Genomic DNA, 15,648 nt, shown 5'->3' with positions numbered 1-15,648 from the left:
CTATAAAATGCAGATCGGGAGTGCACAACCGCACCCATCACAAACAAAATCACACCAAAAGTCAGCTTTCCTCTTCATCTCTTCTGGATTCTCACAATGGATATCCCCATCCAGTATCCCTGGTACCGTCGTGCCTTCCCACATCGACTCTCTGACCTCTCCTTGGCAGAACCTCTCGCTGAGTGGCCACTGATCTGGCCCTTCACCTGGTCCTTTCCTTGGATGCGGCCTTCGTTCATGCGCTGGTTCAACTGGCCTGAAAATGGGCACGGTGAGGTAAACTACCTTCTTAAAATAATGATTTTACTTTGGTTAGCTGACTACAAACCAATATCATTTGTTCATGCCTGGCTGACTCATTTCTCAGTATTGCTCCTAATAGTTGTACTGTTTGTATAGATGCACTTGGAAAAGGATCGCTACGTAATTTTTGTGGATGTGAAGCATTTCTCCCCTGATGAGCTGTCTGTCAATGTTAGTGACGAGTTCGTAACAATCCACGCCAAACATGAAGACAGACAGGTTAGAGGAACAACAGAACTGCAGAAAGAGTGAACAGAACTGGTTCTGGAGATACTTTGCTGATGACTATTTCTGTTTTCAGGATGACCACGGCTTTGTGTCAAGAGAGTTTCTGAGGAAGTACAGGCTACCTTCTGGTGTGTCAGGGGCTGACGTCACCTCCAGTCTGTCATATGATGGCGTGCTGACAATCACTGCACCTCGGTCCTCTGGCCCAGAGCGCAACATTCCTATTTCCTGTGAAGATGGAACACCAAAACAGAAAATGTAGAGCAGAGTCTGAACAGAAAGGGAAGTCTTTGTCTTTCCTTGATCAGACATTTGGATCATAAGCAATGCCTGTATGAGCCTGCACTTTTGTGACAAAATTGTATACATTTGTTAACTGAATCCAAATTAGCTTGCAGCACCTTTCAGTTCATCTAGCTGAGAGAATGTGTGGGGACAAATGTTCCACTAAAGATGATAAATTTGTTAAACATAACTGTATCTACACAGTACTGTGTGAGTGGGTTAGGTGCCAACTGTGCTCTGTTTATCCTGTAAGAGTTTTTTGTATGTGTGAGGAGCACGTTCTCTGGAGGCATATACTGTAGACTTGTTTAGAAACAGCCACAGAAGGAGGGAAAGTAATGGATGAGGAGAGCAACTGATGCTTTGACAGGATTTACCACTGAGCTCCTTTCCACTGAGGAGCATGGCCTCTAAGCTGCTAAGGATAGTGTTCGTGGATGGATGTAAGAGTGAGTGCATTTGTACTTGTAGATGCAAGAATTACAGCTCAGTTATACTGGTGACAACCATCTGGCATATTAACACAGAAAACAAAAAAATAGAATAAATGCTGAAACTGAATTTCTCTTGTGTGCGTTTCTGTTTTCAAAAAGAACTTCACATTACAACACACAAAAGGTCTGGAAAGAGCCAGATGGATCGTGCTGCGCTCTGATTTAATAATAATAACAACAAACAATAATTTTGGACATTTTTAATAATATTGGAAGTAGAACACAAAATCTGGGACTAAATTAAAAGTTTTGCAGCATATTGAAGTAGACACAATCGCAAAAGTCTCCTCTAATAAAACAAAATTTTCTGCTTCACTACTGCATATTTTTGTTAGACACAGTCAATACAAAAAGAAGTTGCTGAAAACAGGCAGAATTACATTTCTCTCTTTTTTTAAATGCATCACTTATTACATGCAAAATTTACATAAACAGAACAGCTTTAAGCAGCAGCTATTCATCTCCTTGCATACACTTACAATCATTTATTTAGTATATGTCATCTTATAATAGCCATTTCTTGGTAAGGCAACATCAGTAACAGTAGAAGTCCCATTTCTGGAATAAAAAAAAAAAGAGTTTTGAATTAGGGGAAGGCTTTATGTCAAACATTCTGTACATGGATGTGTGTGTCCACGTACGGTAGTTTTGACTTCAGTGTTGGCTGGCACAAGAGCATGTGTCTCCTCAACTACGCTGCTGGGGAAATGGCCAATGCGAGCTTCCTGCTGTCCATAATAGGAGTCTTGTACCTAGTGATACAGACAACAGGTGTTAATGTTGGACATCTCTGATAGCCTTTTATGGTTAAGAGTCATGTCACAGCAATATTTATTATGTTGATTTTACTCACACTGCCAGCCCAGAAGAGGTTGCCTCTGTCTTTTAGCAGTGCATAAACGTAGACGAGCTGTCCCTGTCTGATGGGGATGAACCTGCAATCTCCTGGATAGTAGTCCTGCACTGCACGAGCTATCAAGATAGGGTCTGTGTAGGAATATTCAAGGAGAATGATGTTTATAGTAATAAACATCAGTTATATTTGCATGCAAAAAAAGCAAACAGTTCTGCATGTGTCATTGTCATTTCAACTCAACCTACAGAAATATGATATGATCAGAAGATAATTCACTTCTAAACAGAACAGACACTAGCAGCAAAGAGAAGTTGTTGCTACTTACAGCTGCATTCAGAGTCAGCGCAGAGTTTTTTATCCGATAGTTTAGGCATCTGCCTTCCAGCCTCAGAGGTTGTCAGCAAAAGCCAGACCAAAAGAGCAAATGAGAGATTGCAAGCCATGTCTGTACAGTGAGCATACCTAATGATACAAAGCTCCTGCTGCGTTTTTTATTCCCTTTGGTCCATTTGTCAACTCTGAAGGAGGAGGTGCAGTGATGGCATTTCCCCTTTTCTACTCTCCCTACCCCCGTTACTGAACGCACAGAGAGGTCCATTCAATCAATGCAAGCAGGTAAACAGGATGGGGAATGAGGAGGAGGAGGAGGGCCTAACTAGACAGACCCTTGTTTGTGTCCTGAACTCTTTCCTTCTCTCACCCTGCGTCACCCCCACTCAAACAAAAATGCCTCTCAACTCTGAAGCACTACATTCCTCAGCATTAATCTGTGTTCCTTTCCATTTTCAGCCACTAGATGTCTGACCAGTGTCTGTCTGTTGCTCCTCTGTTCCTGTCTTTCCTGCTCTGTCTCTCTGTGTATTCCTCCCTCTCTTTGCTCAATTTACCTTTTTGCCTCAGGAAGAGGTGGAGCCACTGGCTATATTCACATACTGCCAAGGGAACTCGCTGAGCCTCTCATGAGCAAACACTCCCCATGACAAACACACTCACTCACCAAACAGGAAGACCGCACCTGAGTTGGCTGGGAACTGTCAGGTAAGACCGACTTCATTTTTGTTCGAATAAAGTCAGGTGGGTAAACATAGGTTTCTATTTGTTCTCATAATTAAAACTAGTTATGGAAAATATCATTATGATGTGTTTTAAACTATTTTAAATAAGATGACAACATGGTTTAGTGGCAGTAAGAGGTATTAACAGGGGAGACAGGAGGTGGTGACATACATCTTAAAGAGAGAAAAGATAGGGAAGACTGACACTTCCGTGTGAAATTGTATTTTGACAGTTATTTACTTTACTATTTACTATTTACTGGTTTATTTTGAATAATCTGGAAATAATATGACACTGTATATAGCTTTTTGAAACTTAAGACTGGAAAAAGAAAGCTGTAACTGTAACCTTTTCTGAGTACATACAAGACATTGCTGCAAACAGTGGAGCGCAATACCTTTGGAATTCAGGTAGGGGAGCAGAACAATGATAATAGTGGAACTGGCATTTCATTCAGAGTAACAAAAGCACCTGTCAAACAAAAGACCTCCTTCTAGGTGTGTTAGATTATATTACCAGAAAACAGCTACTCACTAATCTGTTTCTCACACACAGATTTACTTGAATGACACCCACTGGCACCGCAGTGGAGAACAAGTTTGGCAGTCTGGATAACAAACTCGTAAAGCCATTAAATCACTTCATACCAAATGCCAAGGAAAATAGTTGCTGACTTTTTTTTTTTCTTTTTTTTACACAAAATAAATAATGGCAATTTATCTGCCACTTATGTGAGCATGCAATAGAAGTCCAACACCTGGGATGATGCTTTCTAACTGACCAAAACTCTGCATCTGTCAGCAATGTTCACCCCGAGGAAAAGCAGTCTCCCCTCACCCAGCTTGGAGGACTCCTTCTTTCCTCTCTCCTCATCCTCCTCGGGCTCTCTTTCCTTTGCTCTGCCCTCATCTTCTCCTGGTAGCATTGAGAGCAGAGGAGGGATTGAGACTGACCTAATACTGGCTGCAGAGCTGGGGCAGGCTTTACTGGAAAAGAATGAAGAGCTGGCAGCCTCTCTGGAGCAGAGGGAGACGGAGATTGAGGTAAGGACAAAGCTGCTCCTGTTGACTGTGTTTTTCATAATTTTGCAAACTTTGTAACACTACTTCACATACAGGTTGGAGGAAACAAAAGGAAAACTAAAAAAAGTTTACAGCAGCCACACAAGCAAATGCCATTTAAATTATTTCAGCCTGTAGCGTGAGGAACGGAGAAAAAAACTTGCTCAGTCTGTAGCGGAATCTCAGCGGAATTCAGATTATTGGGGTTTGTGGAGTATTGCTGATGCACTGTGGGGGCATAGTTTGTCATTGTAAAATATGCCAAAAGATAGCCATCTGAATGCCCCCCTTTCTATTTTTTTCTTTTTTTACATGGGGCCCCAAATAATTGCTTGGTCTATGAAGAAGCGTTTTAGGGGCTCGTGTCACTGAATCTTCTGCCAGGACACTTGTTGTGGTTTCACTTTACATTTAGAGGATGACAACCATATTCATGCATTCTTTACCGGTGTCTTGAAGTCTTAATGTGGCTTTTATTATCTCAGGTCTTACAGCAGGAGAAGCATGTTCTTCAGAGGAAACTGGAAATGAATGAGCTGGCTTCTAGACAAAGGGAGTTAGAGCTGACAGCGGATTTAGCAGCCTCAAGAGCGGAGCTGGAGAAACACCACAGCCAGGGTCGTAACCGGCGAAAAGATGAGAGTGAGCAGATGACTCAGTTGGCCAGTCATAACCAGTGCCTGGTGGAGCAGCTTGCAGAGGTTAGTTTACGTTGATAGACAGACTTTCTGCATGAGTGCTGTGTCACATCATAGTTGCACAGACTAGAAACAATGCAGACTAACAGGTTTAGGGAGTCCTGTCTTTGCCAGTCACTGATCAACAATCTTTCTCAACTTTCCATCTCCAATCCATGATATAGGCCGTAACAATGGAGCACTCCTTGAGGACGGAGCTTCGTTCCCTCAGAGAAGAGATGGAAGAATCATCTTTTAGCCGAAATATCAGCTTTACACAATTAGAGAGCATACAAACAGAGGTATGTTTATAGTCACTTCTTAATGTTGTGAATGCAACAGGATGGTAGTATACACACAACCGAATTTGAAATAATAAAGCAGTTGCTGGGCTGTTTTTGGGGCCTAGAGTTCAGGTTATGGCACTCGTAAGTAGAAACGTCTCTGGCTGTTCACCATTTAATGGCACCGCATTTAAACATTCAGGGTGTTTTTAAATGAAACCAATGAATTTTGCCTTTAAATAACCAAAGTGTGCTGATGTTGGCCTGTATCTATTTTAATGCTTTTGCTTTAAAGTCTTGGGTGAAGGTGTAAACATTTTGAGAGTAATTTCTCGCATATGTTCAGCTGAAATGAAATCTCAAGACCTGCTAACTTGAGTCTTGAGCACTTAAAGAAATATAAAGTAAACTCACAGAGACTTGACAGGTTCAAGGTTGTAAGTATACTTATGCCAGAGCATCATAATCAGGTTATAAAATCATAGAATAAGGACAGTATTCTGTCTTTTCCCTCTTTTCCATCAGAACACAGTTTTGAAGGGGCGTCTGTCGCGCATGGAGGCACAACTAAATGCTTCACAGGAGGACAGCCAAAGACTTCGCACCAAGATAGAGGGCCTGAGAGACAGACTGTCAGAACTCCAGATGACCCTGAGAGACAAAGAAGCAGAGGTGGGGATAAAAGACTGAGTGGTATTTAAGATGAACTATGTTGACACATGAAGGAACAGGATGAAAATCATGACTGCCTGAGACATTACTCATCAATAACAGAAGTCACTAACTAATCTTAATCTGCTTGTGCCTGCTCCTCACTGTATGTGTATGCTTGTTTGTGTGCACATGTACTGTAGCTAGAGCAAGAGCAGGGAGTGGTGTTTGAGTTGCGCACCTTGAATCGCTCTCTACAACAAAAAGCCCTGCACCTGGGAGAAGAGAGCTTTGTGGACAGCACACAACATGCACCACCTTTGTCTCTGCTTAGTGAAATTCAGCAGTCACAGGTACCAGCAGAGACACACTCCATATAGGAATTTTCACAAAAACTGCGCAACTTCAAAAAGTGTGTACTCATTCTGACCTTGTATTGACAGCCCTGTTTTGATAGTTAATGATATGAACTCAAAATTAACAATGTCTTTGTAGTGTTTAAACCTTTCCATCTTTTGTTTTGTGGTGTACATCTCTGCTTCTAATCAGGCTAAAGACGCTCTTCTAGCTCGATCCACAGTGCTGCAAGAGAGAGATAAAGAAATAGAAGCACTCAACGTGAAGGTAGGTTAAGCTATAGTGTATACACACTTGACACAAGAAGCCATTTTAAGAAAAACGTTGTTGATTCATATCTCAGGTTGGCTGAAATTTGGAAAAATCTAATAGGAATAGAAAAATCTGTATTTGCTGATTTCTCTGACATATACAGCCAAAGAAGCATGGTTTTCTTTACAGGCAAGCTTAAAGGCAAAAAACACTGTGTTGCACTTGCATTTGGCTCGTGTTAAAGCCATTTATTTGGACCTCAACTGTGCAACTCAAATCTGTGTTTAAGTCAAGCGTGACTTTTTTAGTAGTTCAGAGGCCAGCCATGATTGAGTAGTCCAATGTTATGATCGTTACATTAATGTTATGATCGTTACATTAAAGTGTGATCATTACAGTTTGTGACACACTTAGCACACTTTTCAGCTCCAATCGCAACAAGAAGAACTTGAGTCTCTGAGGGAAGAAATCAAGACTTTTAGAAGCAGTCCTGGAAAGCCAAGCTACAGGTAATGCTACACAACACAGCATCTGTCTTTTTGATTTCATTAAATGGTATATGAAGCCACTACTTAATATGTTCATGTTCATATGTATATCCAGTTTCATAGAGAGTGAATTGGCCACTGTGCGCCAGGAGAAAGAATCACTAACTCAACAGCTTCTCAACACCATCAAACACAAGGTGGCGCTGTCTCAAGAGCTAGATGCCTGGCAGGTGAGACTGTGTGAAGGGACATAAAATTCCAGATTATTTCTTTTGGCAGCACTTATGTGTAAATAATAGAAGCACATATTTTTATTTTCCATCTAAACCCTATGTCTCGCTGCAGGAAGACATGCGGTTGGTGATCAATCAACAGGTGCAGCAAAGAGAAGAGGAGCGAAAGAGGGAAACCCAACGAGAGAAAGAAAGCCCTTTAGGACTCCGAAGAAGTAAATCTTTGAAAGTGAAGGGAGATGGAGGAAAGGGATTCTTCTCATTTTTTAAAGACAAATAACAGAGAGAGGATGCATCACAGAACAGGTCACAACAGCTTGTGTTTGTCACATCGTCACAGTCGGTCACTGTGAGCTTCTGTTGCCAGATAAGGGACACTATAATAATCCAAGATCAGCATCAACAAGTCAAATGTTTGTAGACCTTATATTTGCATATATGTATATAAAATATGGTTTAGACTTATATATTAAAAACTTCAAGTTACCATAATTCTACATAAATGTCAGAGATTCTATCTTTGTAGCTTTGTTTTGATCTCTTAACAATTACAGGGACAAACACCTGGCTCTTATTTTGCAAGATGCAAAGAAGAGAATAAGCTAAAGGAGTCTTAAAAAAAACAAACAAACAAAATGAGTCAATAGTCAGAACCACAGGAGTTATGATAGAAATAACATCTTTAATAAATTAATTCCCAAATGGCCACTACTCCCTTTCACTTCTCTCCATGTACAAATTATATAACGTATAAATAATACAACATTTCATATGTTAACCAGGACTGGAAATGCCCAGTTTGAGTAGTGCAGGTTGCATACAGGCCAGTGTTCACATGCCTTCATCTATATACAGTAAAGCCCTAACTCAGGAGACTGGAGACTGGTGTTCCTCAGCTTGAGGTTGGAGCAGCAGCATTTCTTTTATTTATACTAAATAAAATTAACACAATCACTTTGGGATCATACTGATGTTAAAATATGTTCCACCTATGTATATACTTAAACTCGTATAGTTGACATCACTACAGTGCAGACCCCAAAGAATGGCTCCAGATACGCAAGTGGTGAACATTTAATTGGCTTCATGTTTTCGCTCTTCATATCATGGTAAGGTTGAGAGCAGCAAGTGTGTTGTGCCTCGTCCACGTTCATTCAAACACAAGGCAGATCCAAAATTCAAGGTTTAGGAGGGCTTTACCATTTGTACAAGTTTATTTTCGAATGATACTGGCACTAATGTAAACCAATTACTGGAAAACGGGAAAAATGCATTTGTTTTATAACCAGCTGTTGGAACTAGTCAGAAAGATCAAGAACACATAAGAATTACTTTAATTTACTAGTTGTCATAGGCTAAAACATTATTTTAGTACAATTTATATACATTATACAACTTACAGTATAAAACTTTTTTGAGTTTACAGTACAGTAAGCTTTTTATCCGTTCTGGTTTGATGTGCAGTCTGGTTTCAGGGGGACAGTAACACGTCTCTGGTCTCATATGTTGATCAATTGTCCCAGAGCAGTCCTTTTATCACCCTATCACAAAACGTCACCTCCATTTTCAGAGGTAGACAAAGTTAGATGCATCGGCTTAACAAAACAGAATGTGTGTTGGTGAGGCTGATATACCTTGGAAGGTCAGGTCACTATGAAGCCTCAGTCTGAATGAATGTCCTGTGAATTATAATTCCAGCGGGGGTCAGTGGGAGATTATCCCACATTGACACCCAACCCCACTTGCAGCTTGTCACCTCTGTGATTTACAAAGGCGCCCATGATTAGAGTGGCAGGGAGCGGGGTCAGACGCTTCTCCAAGACGCCTCCTATTATGCACCGACTGTTTATCATACCTGGATATAAACAAACAAAAGGAGACTCATATACTCCACGTTTTCTTAAGAGTTTTCTTTGAGCCGTAGAATTTTACATAAGAAATTTACCACGAAAAACCATGTTGGCCTCTGGAAGTTCCATCTGGTACCCAAACGAGGTTGTGGTCTCCTGAGTTCTGGTACTGGCTTCAAACTCTACCCCAATTTGTATCTGGCAAATACAAAAATATACATTTGCAATATACGCTTAAAGTAAATTGTGTGTTTAAACTGTAATGCTGTGTTGGGTGTACCTGTTTGTTGGCTCTGTGATAGTAACTAGCGTGAGCGCCTCCTTTCCCAGCATTCAGCGTTGCCACCCAGTTTGGTTCTGCAGAAGTAAAACAAAACAAAAAAAACAAAGAAAAAACCATGAATCATTGCTAAATTGCTTGTTAAATGAAGCACAACAGCTCAGCAATGACACAAGCTCAGTTAAGATCACATATTTAGGGCAGGTTCCCAGATATCAACTCAAACTGACTTGAGTACTGTCCAGCCAAAGTCAGAATTCCTCCTTCCTCTGCTCGCCCCCGATGGTAGACCAGCTCCCCACCTAACACCAGTCCAGATGACACACTCTGCAGGAAGTGTGCCACAAGGATAACTGTCAATGAAAAACATATAGGTAATACTCAATAAAGCATAGTACAGAAAGATCTGAAAAATGTCAAAAGAATTTTTTTTTTTACCAATCCTTTATTTCTATTATTGTTGGATAGTGAAAGCAGACCGATATGTTACTGCATCTTTATTACGACCTGCTGATGGCTCTTTATTATTCCACCTGTCATTTCTCACCTGACTCTTTGAGGACGTCTGGGTTCGCAACAGTCACAGCAGCAGTGAAGTCGTTTCCTCTGTACTCAGTTTCAAACTGCCACGTTACAAACTGAGACTGCTGTGTCTAAAACGCAATCAAAGACTCAAACAGTGCTGCATTGAGTAAAGGCTGTTGCATACTCTGCGAGAAGCGACAATTTTGTTCTTGCACCTAGGGCTGCTATGTTCTTGTCACATCAACTGGGCAGAACTTTTTTCTCCTGAGGAGTCCAGCAACTATTCTGTGATTGGCCAGGAAGTGGGCGTTGTTAACGCGAGAAAAGTGGAAATGTTAGCACCCATTCTGTGAGTTCCCAGATGCTAATATTTGCAATGTGTAAAAATTACCTGTCGAACACAAACCTTTTTTCTATTTTTCTAGCAGCGCTAGAAGTGAGAACTAATTTCTCGCTACTCGTGCAGTATGTAACAAGCTTTGTTCTTGTACTTGCTCACCTCGAGAACAAGAACTAATTTCTGACTTCTCGCGGAGCATGTAACAAGCTTAAACTAAGCGGTTTATTTAGACAGTCAGTGAAACGGATGTAAACAAATATTAGGACCTCACCTGGAACACTGTTCTGGCTCGTACATGTTCAGTGAGATGAAGCAAAGCGTGAGCGTTCAAACTTCCAGACGAGTCCATCTCGCCAATCAGTGCTGGGGCATCCTAAATCATGAGGAACGAATGGAATGCAACTTTTCAACCTAAAAAGGCAGCAGTTCAATTTTTCCAGTTACAGCTAAAAATTATAAAGTGGTGGTAATAGCTTTTTGGTGATTCATGCCTACCTTGTCCTTGCTGTAGTTGTCTGACTGCAGGTGCTCCACGTGGAATCGATAGTAGGAAGGACTCACAGCACTGAGGTGGAGAGTGTGACTGACCTGGAAGCAAGCCCATTCCTCAGGTCAAAACTCAACCATGGTTGTCTTTAAATGCCAACCGTTTGGATGTAAATTAATGCATGTGGAAGAGTCACCTTGAAGAAGCTGCTCAGAGTTTTATTGACGGTCATCTTGACACCCTCAATCTGCTGAGGAAACACATCTGAGGAGGTAGAGAGAAGGAAACAACTTGGTCGGAAACAATTTAATGTGTTATAATGTCTGATCGTTTTCCATTTCAACAGTAATTGTATCCAGAAATGCCCAGACTACTTTATTACACTTTAATATGCATTATTTTGGTTAGTAATCGACATCTTAACTTTGATTTTAGAATAACCATCCAGTTGAAAGCATTTTCACTTGAGCCTAATATGGAAGTAATCTTTTGGTGTGGATGTAAGCACCTTTTGTTCCCACGAGACAATTACTCTAATAGAAAAAAATAGTACATTTAATGCAAGAAAAACACTGGCTCCTTTCCTATAGGCAAAGGTCCCTTTGCATCAAGCATACCGCAGCTTTTCTATACTTTTCTATATACCTGCTCCTGAGCCAGCACCTCTTTGACCACAGCTGACCACTGCTTTCAAGATAAAGTACCTTTGCAGCTCCTGTGGAGAGAATGAAAGCTGCCTGGGTTGGGCAGACGGCCATCTCTCCTCTCCCAGCGTGGAGGACTGTCCCAGTGAGCAGGGTGTGTGTCCCAGCGAGAAGGAGGTGGATCCGTGGAGAAAGGCCAGTTCTGAAGGCCCGGATTGGAAGACAAAGCCAGAACACTGCCCATGTGGGTGCAACACTTCCTGCTTTAAATTACAATTAAAAATAAATCATCTTATCATTGGTCAACCACACTCTGTGATAGAACACCGTTGGAGGAATGACAACAAACACAGCAATAAAATTAAGAAAACACACACACACACACACATATATATATCTTAATCATTTTATAAGAAATGTAAAACAAGAATTGTAAAAATGATTACGCCTATCACGCCAGGCTATCTGTTGTTTTCATGTACAGGTGCAGCCATTCCGTTAGCTACCATGACCTTAGCATAAAACAGAAATGTATGTTGACTAACTGTTATACTACCCACTTCCGATGACACCAAGTGACCTTAAAATCCAGAGCGGAAAAGAGAATCGCGCATGAGAAAAACTGCTGGGTTAGTTTTATGATCTCGTAAACTTAATTTGCTAGGGCAACTGATACTGTGAGCAACTGATGCTGCAGATAGCTCCCTCCTCCAGATGTGATGCGCCGCCCTGCTAATATGTCCCTCTAAAAACATGAGGTGTGCTAAGTGTTCTGGACAATTACAACTTTACATTTACGCTTATAAATCGTCGGTTTACTGGTAATATTGCTAAAACTATACATTTTCATCTCCCTATTTGGAAACCATTAGTTTGAAGCCGCGGGGACATGGAAGGAACTGCATAACGTTCCTCAAGTTTCTAGTCGGACCACTGTATCTGCGACACCGCGTCCAACGCAAGCTGCTACAGGTGGGAAAACGTTCGGCAGCGCCGAGGAGCAGGAGAATGTTGTCTGCGTTATAATCCAGTACACTTAATTATCTGGTTTGAAGTCGAGACAGTCTTAGACAAAAAATATGGTCGTTGCTAACTAAAATAGTATATCACCACGAAGATATTAGTCTGCGAAGAAGACTTAACGCTGTCATTATTCTCACTCGTACAGGCGCCTCTTCCCATTCCACTCAGGGGCAACTTTTCTATGTATTGAGGTTTCTTTTGTGTGTGTGTGTGTCCCACTTTCCCTTTGGGTTGGATATGTCTCCTCCACGGTCCATATTGCTGGTGGGAGAGGGGAACTTCTCCTTTTCTGTGTCCTATGCCAGTCAATTACACTCTGAATCAGAGACTAGCATAACGGCTACTTGCCTGCAATCACAGGAGGAGGCACTGCGGCACGAAGGTGCTGCCAGTAACATCCAAACGATCAAGGACTCAGGTCAGTACATACTGTAATAATTGCGCCCTGATTAAATTTGTTGGGTTGTTCCTTTTTTGACCACCTCTTTTTTTTATGTCTTATTCAGGTGGAAATGTGATTTTTGATGTGGACTGCACAAAGCTGGGGGAATGTGCTTCTCTGCAGAGTTGCATATTTGACTGTGTAGTGTTTAACTTTCCTCACTGTGGGAGAAAGAGTGGTGTGAAAAAGAATAGAGAACTCCTGAAAAACTTCTTCCTTAGGTATAGCTGATCATACCTTCACTCACAACATCTTCTCATGTCAGAGATCATGTGTCTCCACATATTTATATATAGTGTGAGATGATGTGTCAAAGAAAAAGTTGGCCATTCACTTCACAAAAAAATTATGTTAGTGTTTTTACTTGATCTTTATCAAAATAGTGTTTTTAATTTTGATTTGTGACCGGGTATCTCACTGGTTTTTAAGATATTTTGTCCAATAATTACAAATGGAGAACGCAGCTTTTTATATTTTTCATCTACTACATACTACCAACTACCAAGTTCCAAAAATTGGTTGAATGAATGTTCAAAGAATGAAGTCTTGCTCAGATATATTTCTGCTTATTCTTTGATCACAGAGTTCCTAATTTAAATCAAAATTTGTTCAAACTTTCTGAATATTAAAAACGATTACACTTACCCTAATTTGCAAATATTGTTATTTCTGAAAGTGGGATACTATATGATTATTATTTAGTCTGATGATCAGTAGCCTCTGTGTATTTTCAAACGTTGTTTGTGTTTCTGTGCATCCAGTTGCGTTCAGGTGTTGGCAAAAGATGGGGAAATTCATGTGTCTCTGTGCAACGGGCAGGGAGGGACACCGGCAGACCAGCCGAAGAGAGAGTGGCACAACAGCTGGCAGGTGGCAGCTATGGCAGCAGAAGCAAATCTAATCCTTAGTGCTGTTCGATCTTTTGAAAGCGAGAAACACCAGAACTACAAGTGTACTGGATACAGGTAAGGCCATAAAGGTGAGTGTTGTAGGACAGAAGCAGCTCTTTGTGTCCTTGTGTGTGTACACACTCACAGTGTCTAATAATGGGGGATCTGCTGTACAGGAGCCAGGATAAGGGCTTTCATGTGGAGAAAGCTTTACTCCATGTGTTTACTCGAAGCCTGCCCTACACCTCCGCTCAGACACTTCAGGTGGAGGAGACTGTTGATGGAAAGAAAGTCCAATACAACATACCTGCTGAGCTCAGTGATTACAGCTTCAGGTACAGTAACACAGGAACTGTCATGCACGGAATAAGCCAGTAATGTGTGTTTACGTTCTTGTATTCTCTTCATCAGGAGTTTTCTCCATCCAGATTCTGTCCACCCCATCAAATTGGTTCAAAATTTTCTTCTTGAGGGACTGGCAGATAAGTGGTCAATCTCTATGATGACAGAGACCGCTCCCTTCCTCCTCACAGCCAGACATCTGCAGACGTGCTGTTGTGACATTAAGAGTACACACTGCTACTGGATCTACGTGCTTCAGAAAGATCTTACATCTGATGATCCCAAGTCCACAGACAAACAAAAAGTTCAGGGATGCAGAGACACGCAGGAGGAAACTCTGCCAGCCTCATGTGTTACCACTGATAAAGAGGACAGAGTGAGGAGAAAAGTAGCTGAGAGCTTAAGGCCTACATGCTCCCTTGATGTTGATCCAGACGGAGAGAGTGGACTTTATATGCTGCGTCCATGTCTGCTCCCTCAGCTAGAAGAGCTATTGACCAAAAATGAGGAGATGATGAATAATGCACGGAGTCATGGGGAGAGTGAGGTGAATAATAAATGTGATAAAGTTGAGGAAGACAAGAAAGAGGAGACCTGTGAGGGCTCTAATGGTGTTACCAACTTGCTATTTGGAATCAGTGGTGTCGTGTTCAGGGATATGTCCATCGACCTCTGGGCTCTGCCTGCCTTTCACGAATTAATCCTCAGAGGTGTATTCCTTTCAGAATGTGAGCCAATTAAATTGCTTGGTGATAAGCTGGAAACACTACTCAGTCCCTATGGGGTCTCCTTAGTAACAGAACAGGGAGGTCTGCGACTGATCGCACAGCCGATGGGTTTGCTTGGTAACGTGTTTGCGAGCAATTCCACCGACAACAACAGCCATGTCCACATCACTGTGTCCCTAAATTTGGACCTGCTCGCTGTGCTCCTGTTTTCACTACCCGATTGGCGGTTGCTGTGGTCACATGACCCACGCTTCTTAAAACAGTTTTCACTTCGGCCTTCACCAGGGAGTCCTTTTCGTCCATTTTCGCTGTATCCCGAACATTTCAGCTTTGACATCAGCTTCTGGACAGGGCCGACGTGGGAGGAGAAGAAGTTCCACGCCGTGGTCCGAGAGGCCAGTCATGGGACCGTGGAGCAAGTTAAACTCATTGATACGTTCTCACATCCTGACCTGAGCCAGACCAGCTACTGCTACAGACTCATCTACCGCTCACACACACATTCTCTATCTCACACACGAGCACTCCAGTTTCACAAACACTTAGAGTCTTTACTTTCCTATCGAGTGCAAGTGACCATCAGGTAGCAATAGCCTCTTTAAACTTACGAAAGAACAAGGAAAGAGGCATGATTACAAATCATCCTGTAACTGCAATGACAGTTATAAGCATATAATCGGCAAAACTGTATTTGAACAGAGTTTACAGTAGTTGAGGCATTTCCTGCTGTACCATGTCTTCAAAATGTGTTTGGAAATCTGTGTATCTGTGTCTCTTAATTGTACAATCAGCCTGTTATCTAACATACATTTGTAGTCTATCAAGAATCATTGAAAAATAGTAAAAGGGCCATGTAATAAAACTGATTTGAA

General features: G+C 41.5%; 5 protein-coding genes across 7 annotated transcripts; 3 read left to right on the top strand and 2 right to left on the bottom strand.

The window, feature by feature from the left end:
* Nucleotides 1-93: 93 nt before the first annotated feature.
* On the top strand, nt 94-1,460 carry LOC311502633 (alpha-crystallin B chain-like). Its single transcript, XM_084564949.1, has 3 exons — nt 94-276; nt 400-522; nt 605-1,460. The coding sequence occupies exons 1-3, from the start codon at nt 97-99 to the stop codon at nt 791-793; spliced, it is 492 nt and encodes a 163-aa protein (XP_084421075.1). The 5' UTR covers nt 94-96; the 3' UTR covers nt 794-1,460.
* A 386-nt stretch (nt 1,461-1,846) lies between these two features.
* Nucleotides 1,847-3,006, bottom strand: mia (MIA SH3 domain containing). Its single transcript, XM_084564951.1, has 3 exons — nt 2,492-3,006; nt 2,164-2,297; nt 1,847-2,062 (listed from the first exon to the last, which is right to left on the bottom strand). The coding sequence occupies exons 1-3, from the start codon at nt 2,607-2,609 to the stop codon at nt 1,910-1,912; spliced, it is 405 nt and encodes a 134-aa protein (XP_084421077.1). The 5' UTR covers nt 2,610-3,006; the 3' UTR covers nt 1,847-1,909.
* An 85-nt stretch (nt 3,007-3,091) lies between these two features.
* Nucleotides 3,092-7,508, top strand: bicdl2 (BICD family like cargo adaptor 2). The gene is made up of 10 exons (XM_084564943.1): nt 3,092-3,204; nt 3,778-4,265; nt 4,769-4,984; nt 5,146-5,262; nt 5,770-5,916; nt 6,099-6,248; nt 6,445-6,519; nt 6,931-7,013; nt 7,108-7,222; nt 7,338-7,508. The coding sequence occupies exons 2-10, from the start codon at nt 4,026-4,028 to the stop codon at nt 7,503-7,505; spliced, it is 1,311 nt and encodes a 436-aa protein (XP_084421069.1). The 5' UTR covers nt 3,092-3,204; nt 3,778-4,025; the 3' UTR covers nt 7,506-7,508.
* Nucleotides 7,509-8,930: 1,422 nt separating this feature from the next.
* LOC311502631 (mitochondrial import receptor subunit TOM40B) lies at nt 8,931-12,225 on the bottom strand (the record flags this gene model as incomplete). Of its 3 annotated transcripts, none has more annotated exons than XM_084564945.1 (10): nt 11,912-12,225; nt 11,412-11,614; nt 10,904-10,971; nt 10,716-10,808; nt 10,492-10,593; nt 9,903-10,008; nt 9,586-9,708; nt 9,356-9,432; nt 9,171-9,273; nt 8,941-9,080 (listed from the first exon to the last, which is right to left on the bottom strand). In XM_084564945.1, the coding sequence occupies exons 2-10, from the start codon at nt 11,593-11,595 to the stop codon at nt 8,941-8,943; spliced, it is 996 nt and encodes a 331-aa protein (XP_084421071.1). In that variant the 5' UTR covers nt 11,596-11,614; nt 11,912-12,225. The 3 variants fall into 3 exon arrangements, with proteins under 3 accessions (XP_084421073.1, XP_084421071.1, XP_084421072.1); XM_084564946.1 differs by having other exon boundaries at nt 11,412-11,611; XM_084564947.1 differs by having other exon boundaries at nt 8,931-9,080; nt 11,412-12,225.
* A 90-nt stretch (nt 12,226-12,315) lies between these two features.
* On the top strand, nt 12,316-15,643 carry fdxacb1 (ferredoxin-fold anticodon binding domain containing 1). Its single transcript, XM_084564937.1, has 5 exons — nt 12,316-12,792; nt 12,881-13,037; nt 13,578-13,781; nt 13,883-14,041; nt 14,118-15,643. Exons 1-5 carry the CDS (start codon nt 12,612-12,614, stop codon nt 15,361-15,363), a joined length of 1,947 nt encoding a protein of 648 aa, XP_084421063.1. The 5' UTR covers nt 12,316-12,611; the 3' UTR covers nt 15,364-15,643.
* Nucleotides 15,644-15,648: the final 5 nt, after the last annotated feature.

Source organism: Chelon labrosus (genome assembly GCF_963514085.1).
Source record: "Chelon labrosus genome assembly, chromosome: 17".
NCBI classification, from domain to species: domain Eukaryota; kingdom Metazoa; phylum Chordata; class Actinopteri; order Mugiliformes; family Mugilidae; genus Chelon; species Chelon labrosus.
Note: the sequence above shows the minus strand (reverse complement) of the source record. Positions and strands in the feature narration are given on the sequence as shown.

Coding starts and splice junctions, on each gene's coding strand:
- LOC311502633 (XM_084564949.1), top strand. CDS start 97: ATGGATATCCCCATCCAGTATCCCTGGTACCGTCGTGCCTTCCCACAT. Junction 277..399: donor CTGAAAATGGGCACGGTGAG/GTAAACTACCTT, acceptor CTGTTTGTATAG/ATGCACTTGGAAAAGGATCG. Junction 523..604: donor CCAAACATGAAGACAGACAG/GTTAGAGGAACA, acceptor TTCTGTTTTCAG/GATGACCACGGCTTTGTGTC.
- mia (XM_084564951.1), bottom strand. CDS start 2,609: ATGGCTTGCAATCTCTCATTTGCTCTTTTGGTCTGGCTTTTGCTGACA. Junction 2,298..2,491: donor CGCTGACTCTGAATGCAGCT/GTAAGTAGCAAC, acceptor ATTCCTACACAG/ACCCTATCTTGATAGCTCGT. Junction 2,063..2,163: donor ACCTCTTCTGGGCTGGCAGT/GTGAGTAAAATC, acceptor CTGTATCACTAG/GTACAAGACTCCTATTATGG.
- fdxacb1 (XM_084564937.1), top strand. CDS start 12,612: ATGTCTCCTCCACGGTCCATATTGCTGGTGGGAGAGGGGAACTTCTCC. Junction 12,793..12,880: donor CCAAACGATCAAGGACTCAG/GTCAGTACATAC, acceptor TGTCTTATTCAG/GTGGAAATGTGATTTTTGAT. Junction 13,038..13,577: donor CTGAAAAACTTCTTCCTTAG/GTATAGCTGATC, acceptor CTGTGCATCCAG/TTGCGTTCAGGTGTTGGCAA.
- bicdl2 (XM_084564943.1), top strand. CDS start 4,026: ATGTTCACCCCGAGGAAAAGCAGTCTCCCCTCACCCAGCTTGGAGGAC. Junction 4,266..4,768: donor AGAGGGAGACGGAGATTGAG/GTAAGGACAAAG, acceptor TTATTATCTCAG/GTCTTACAGCAGGAGAAGCA. Junction 6,520..6,930: donor TAGAAGCACTCAACGTGAAG/GTAGGTTAAGCT, acceptor CACACTTTTCAG/CTCCAATCGCAACAAGAAGA.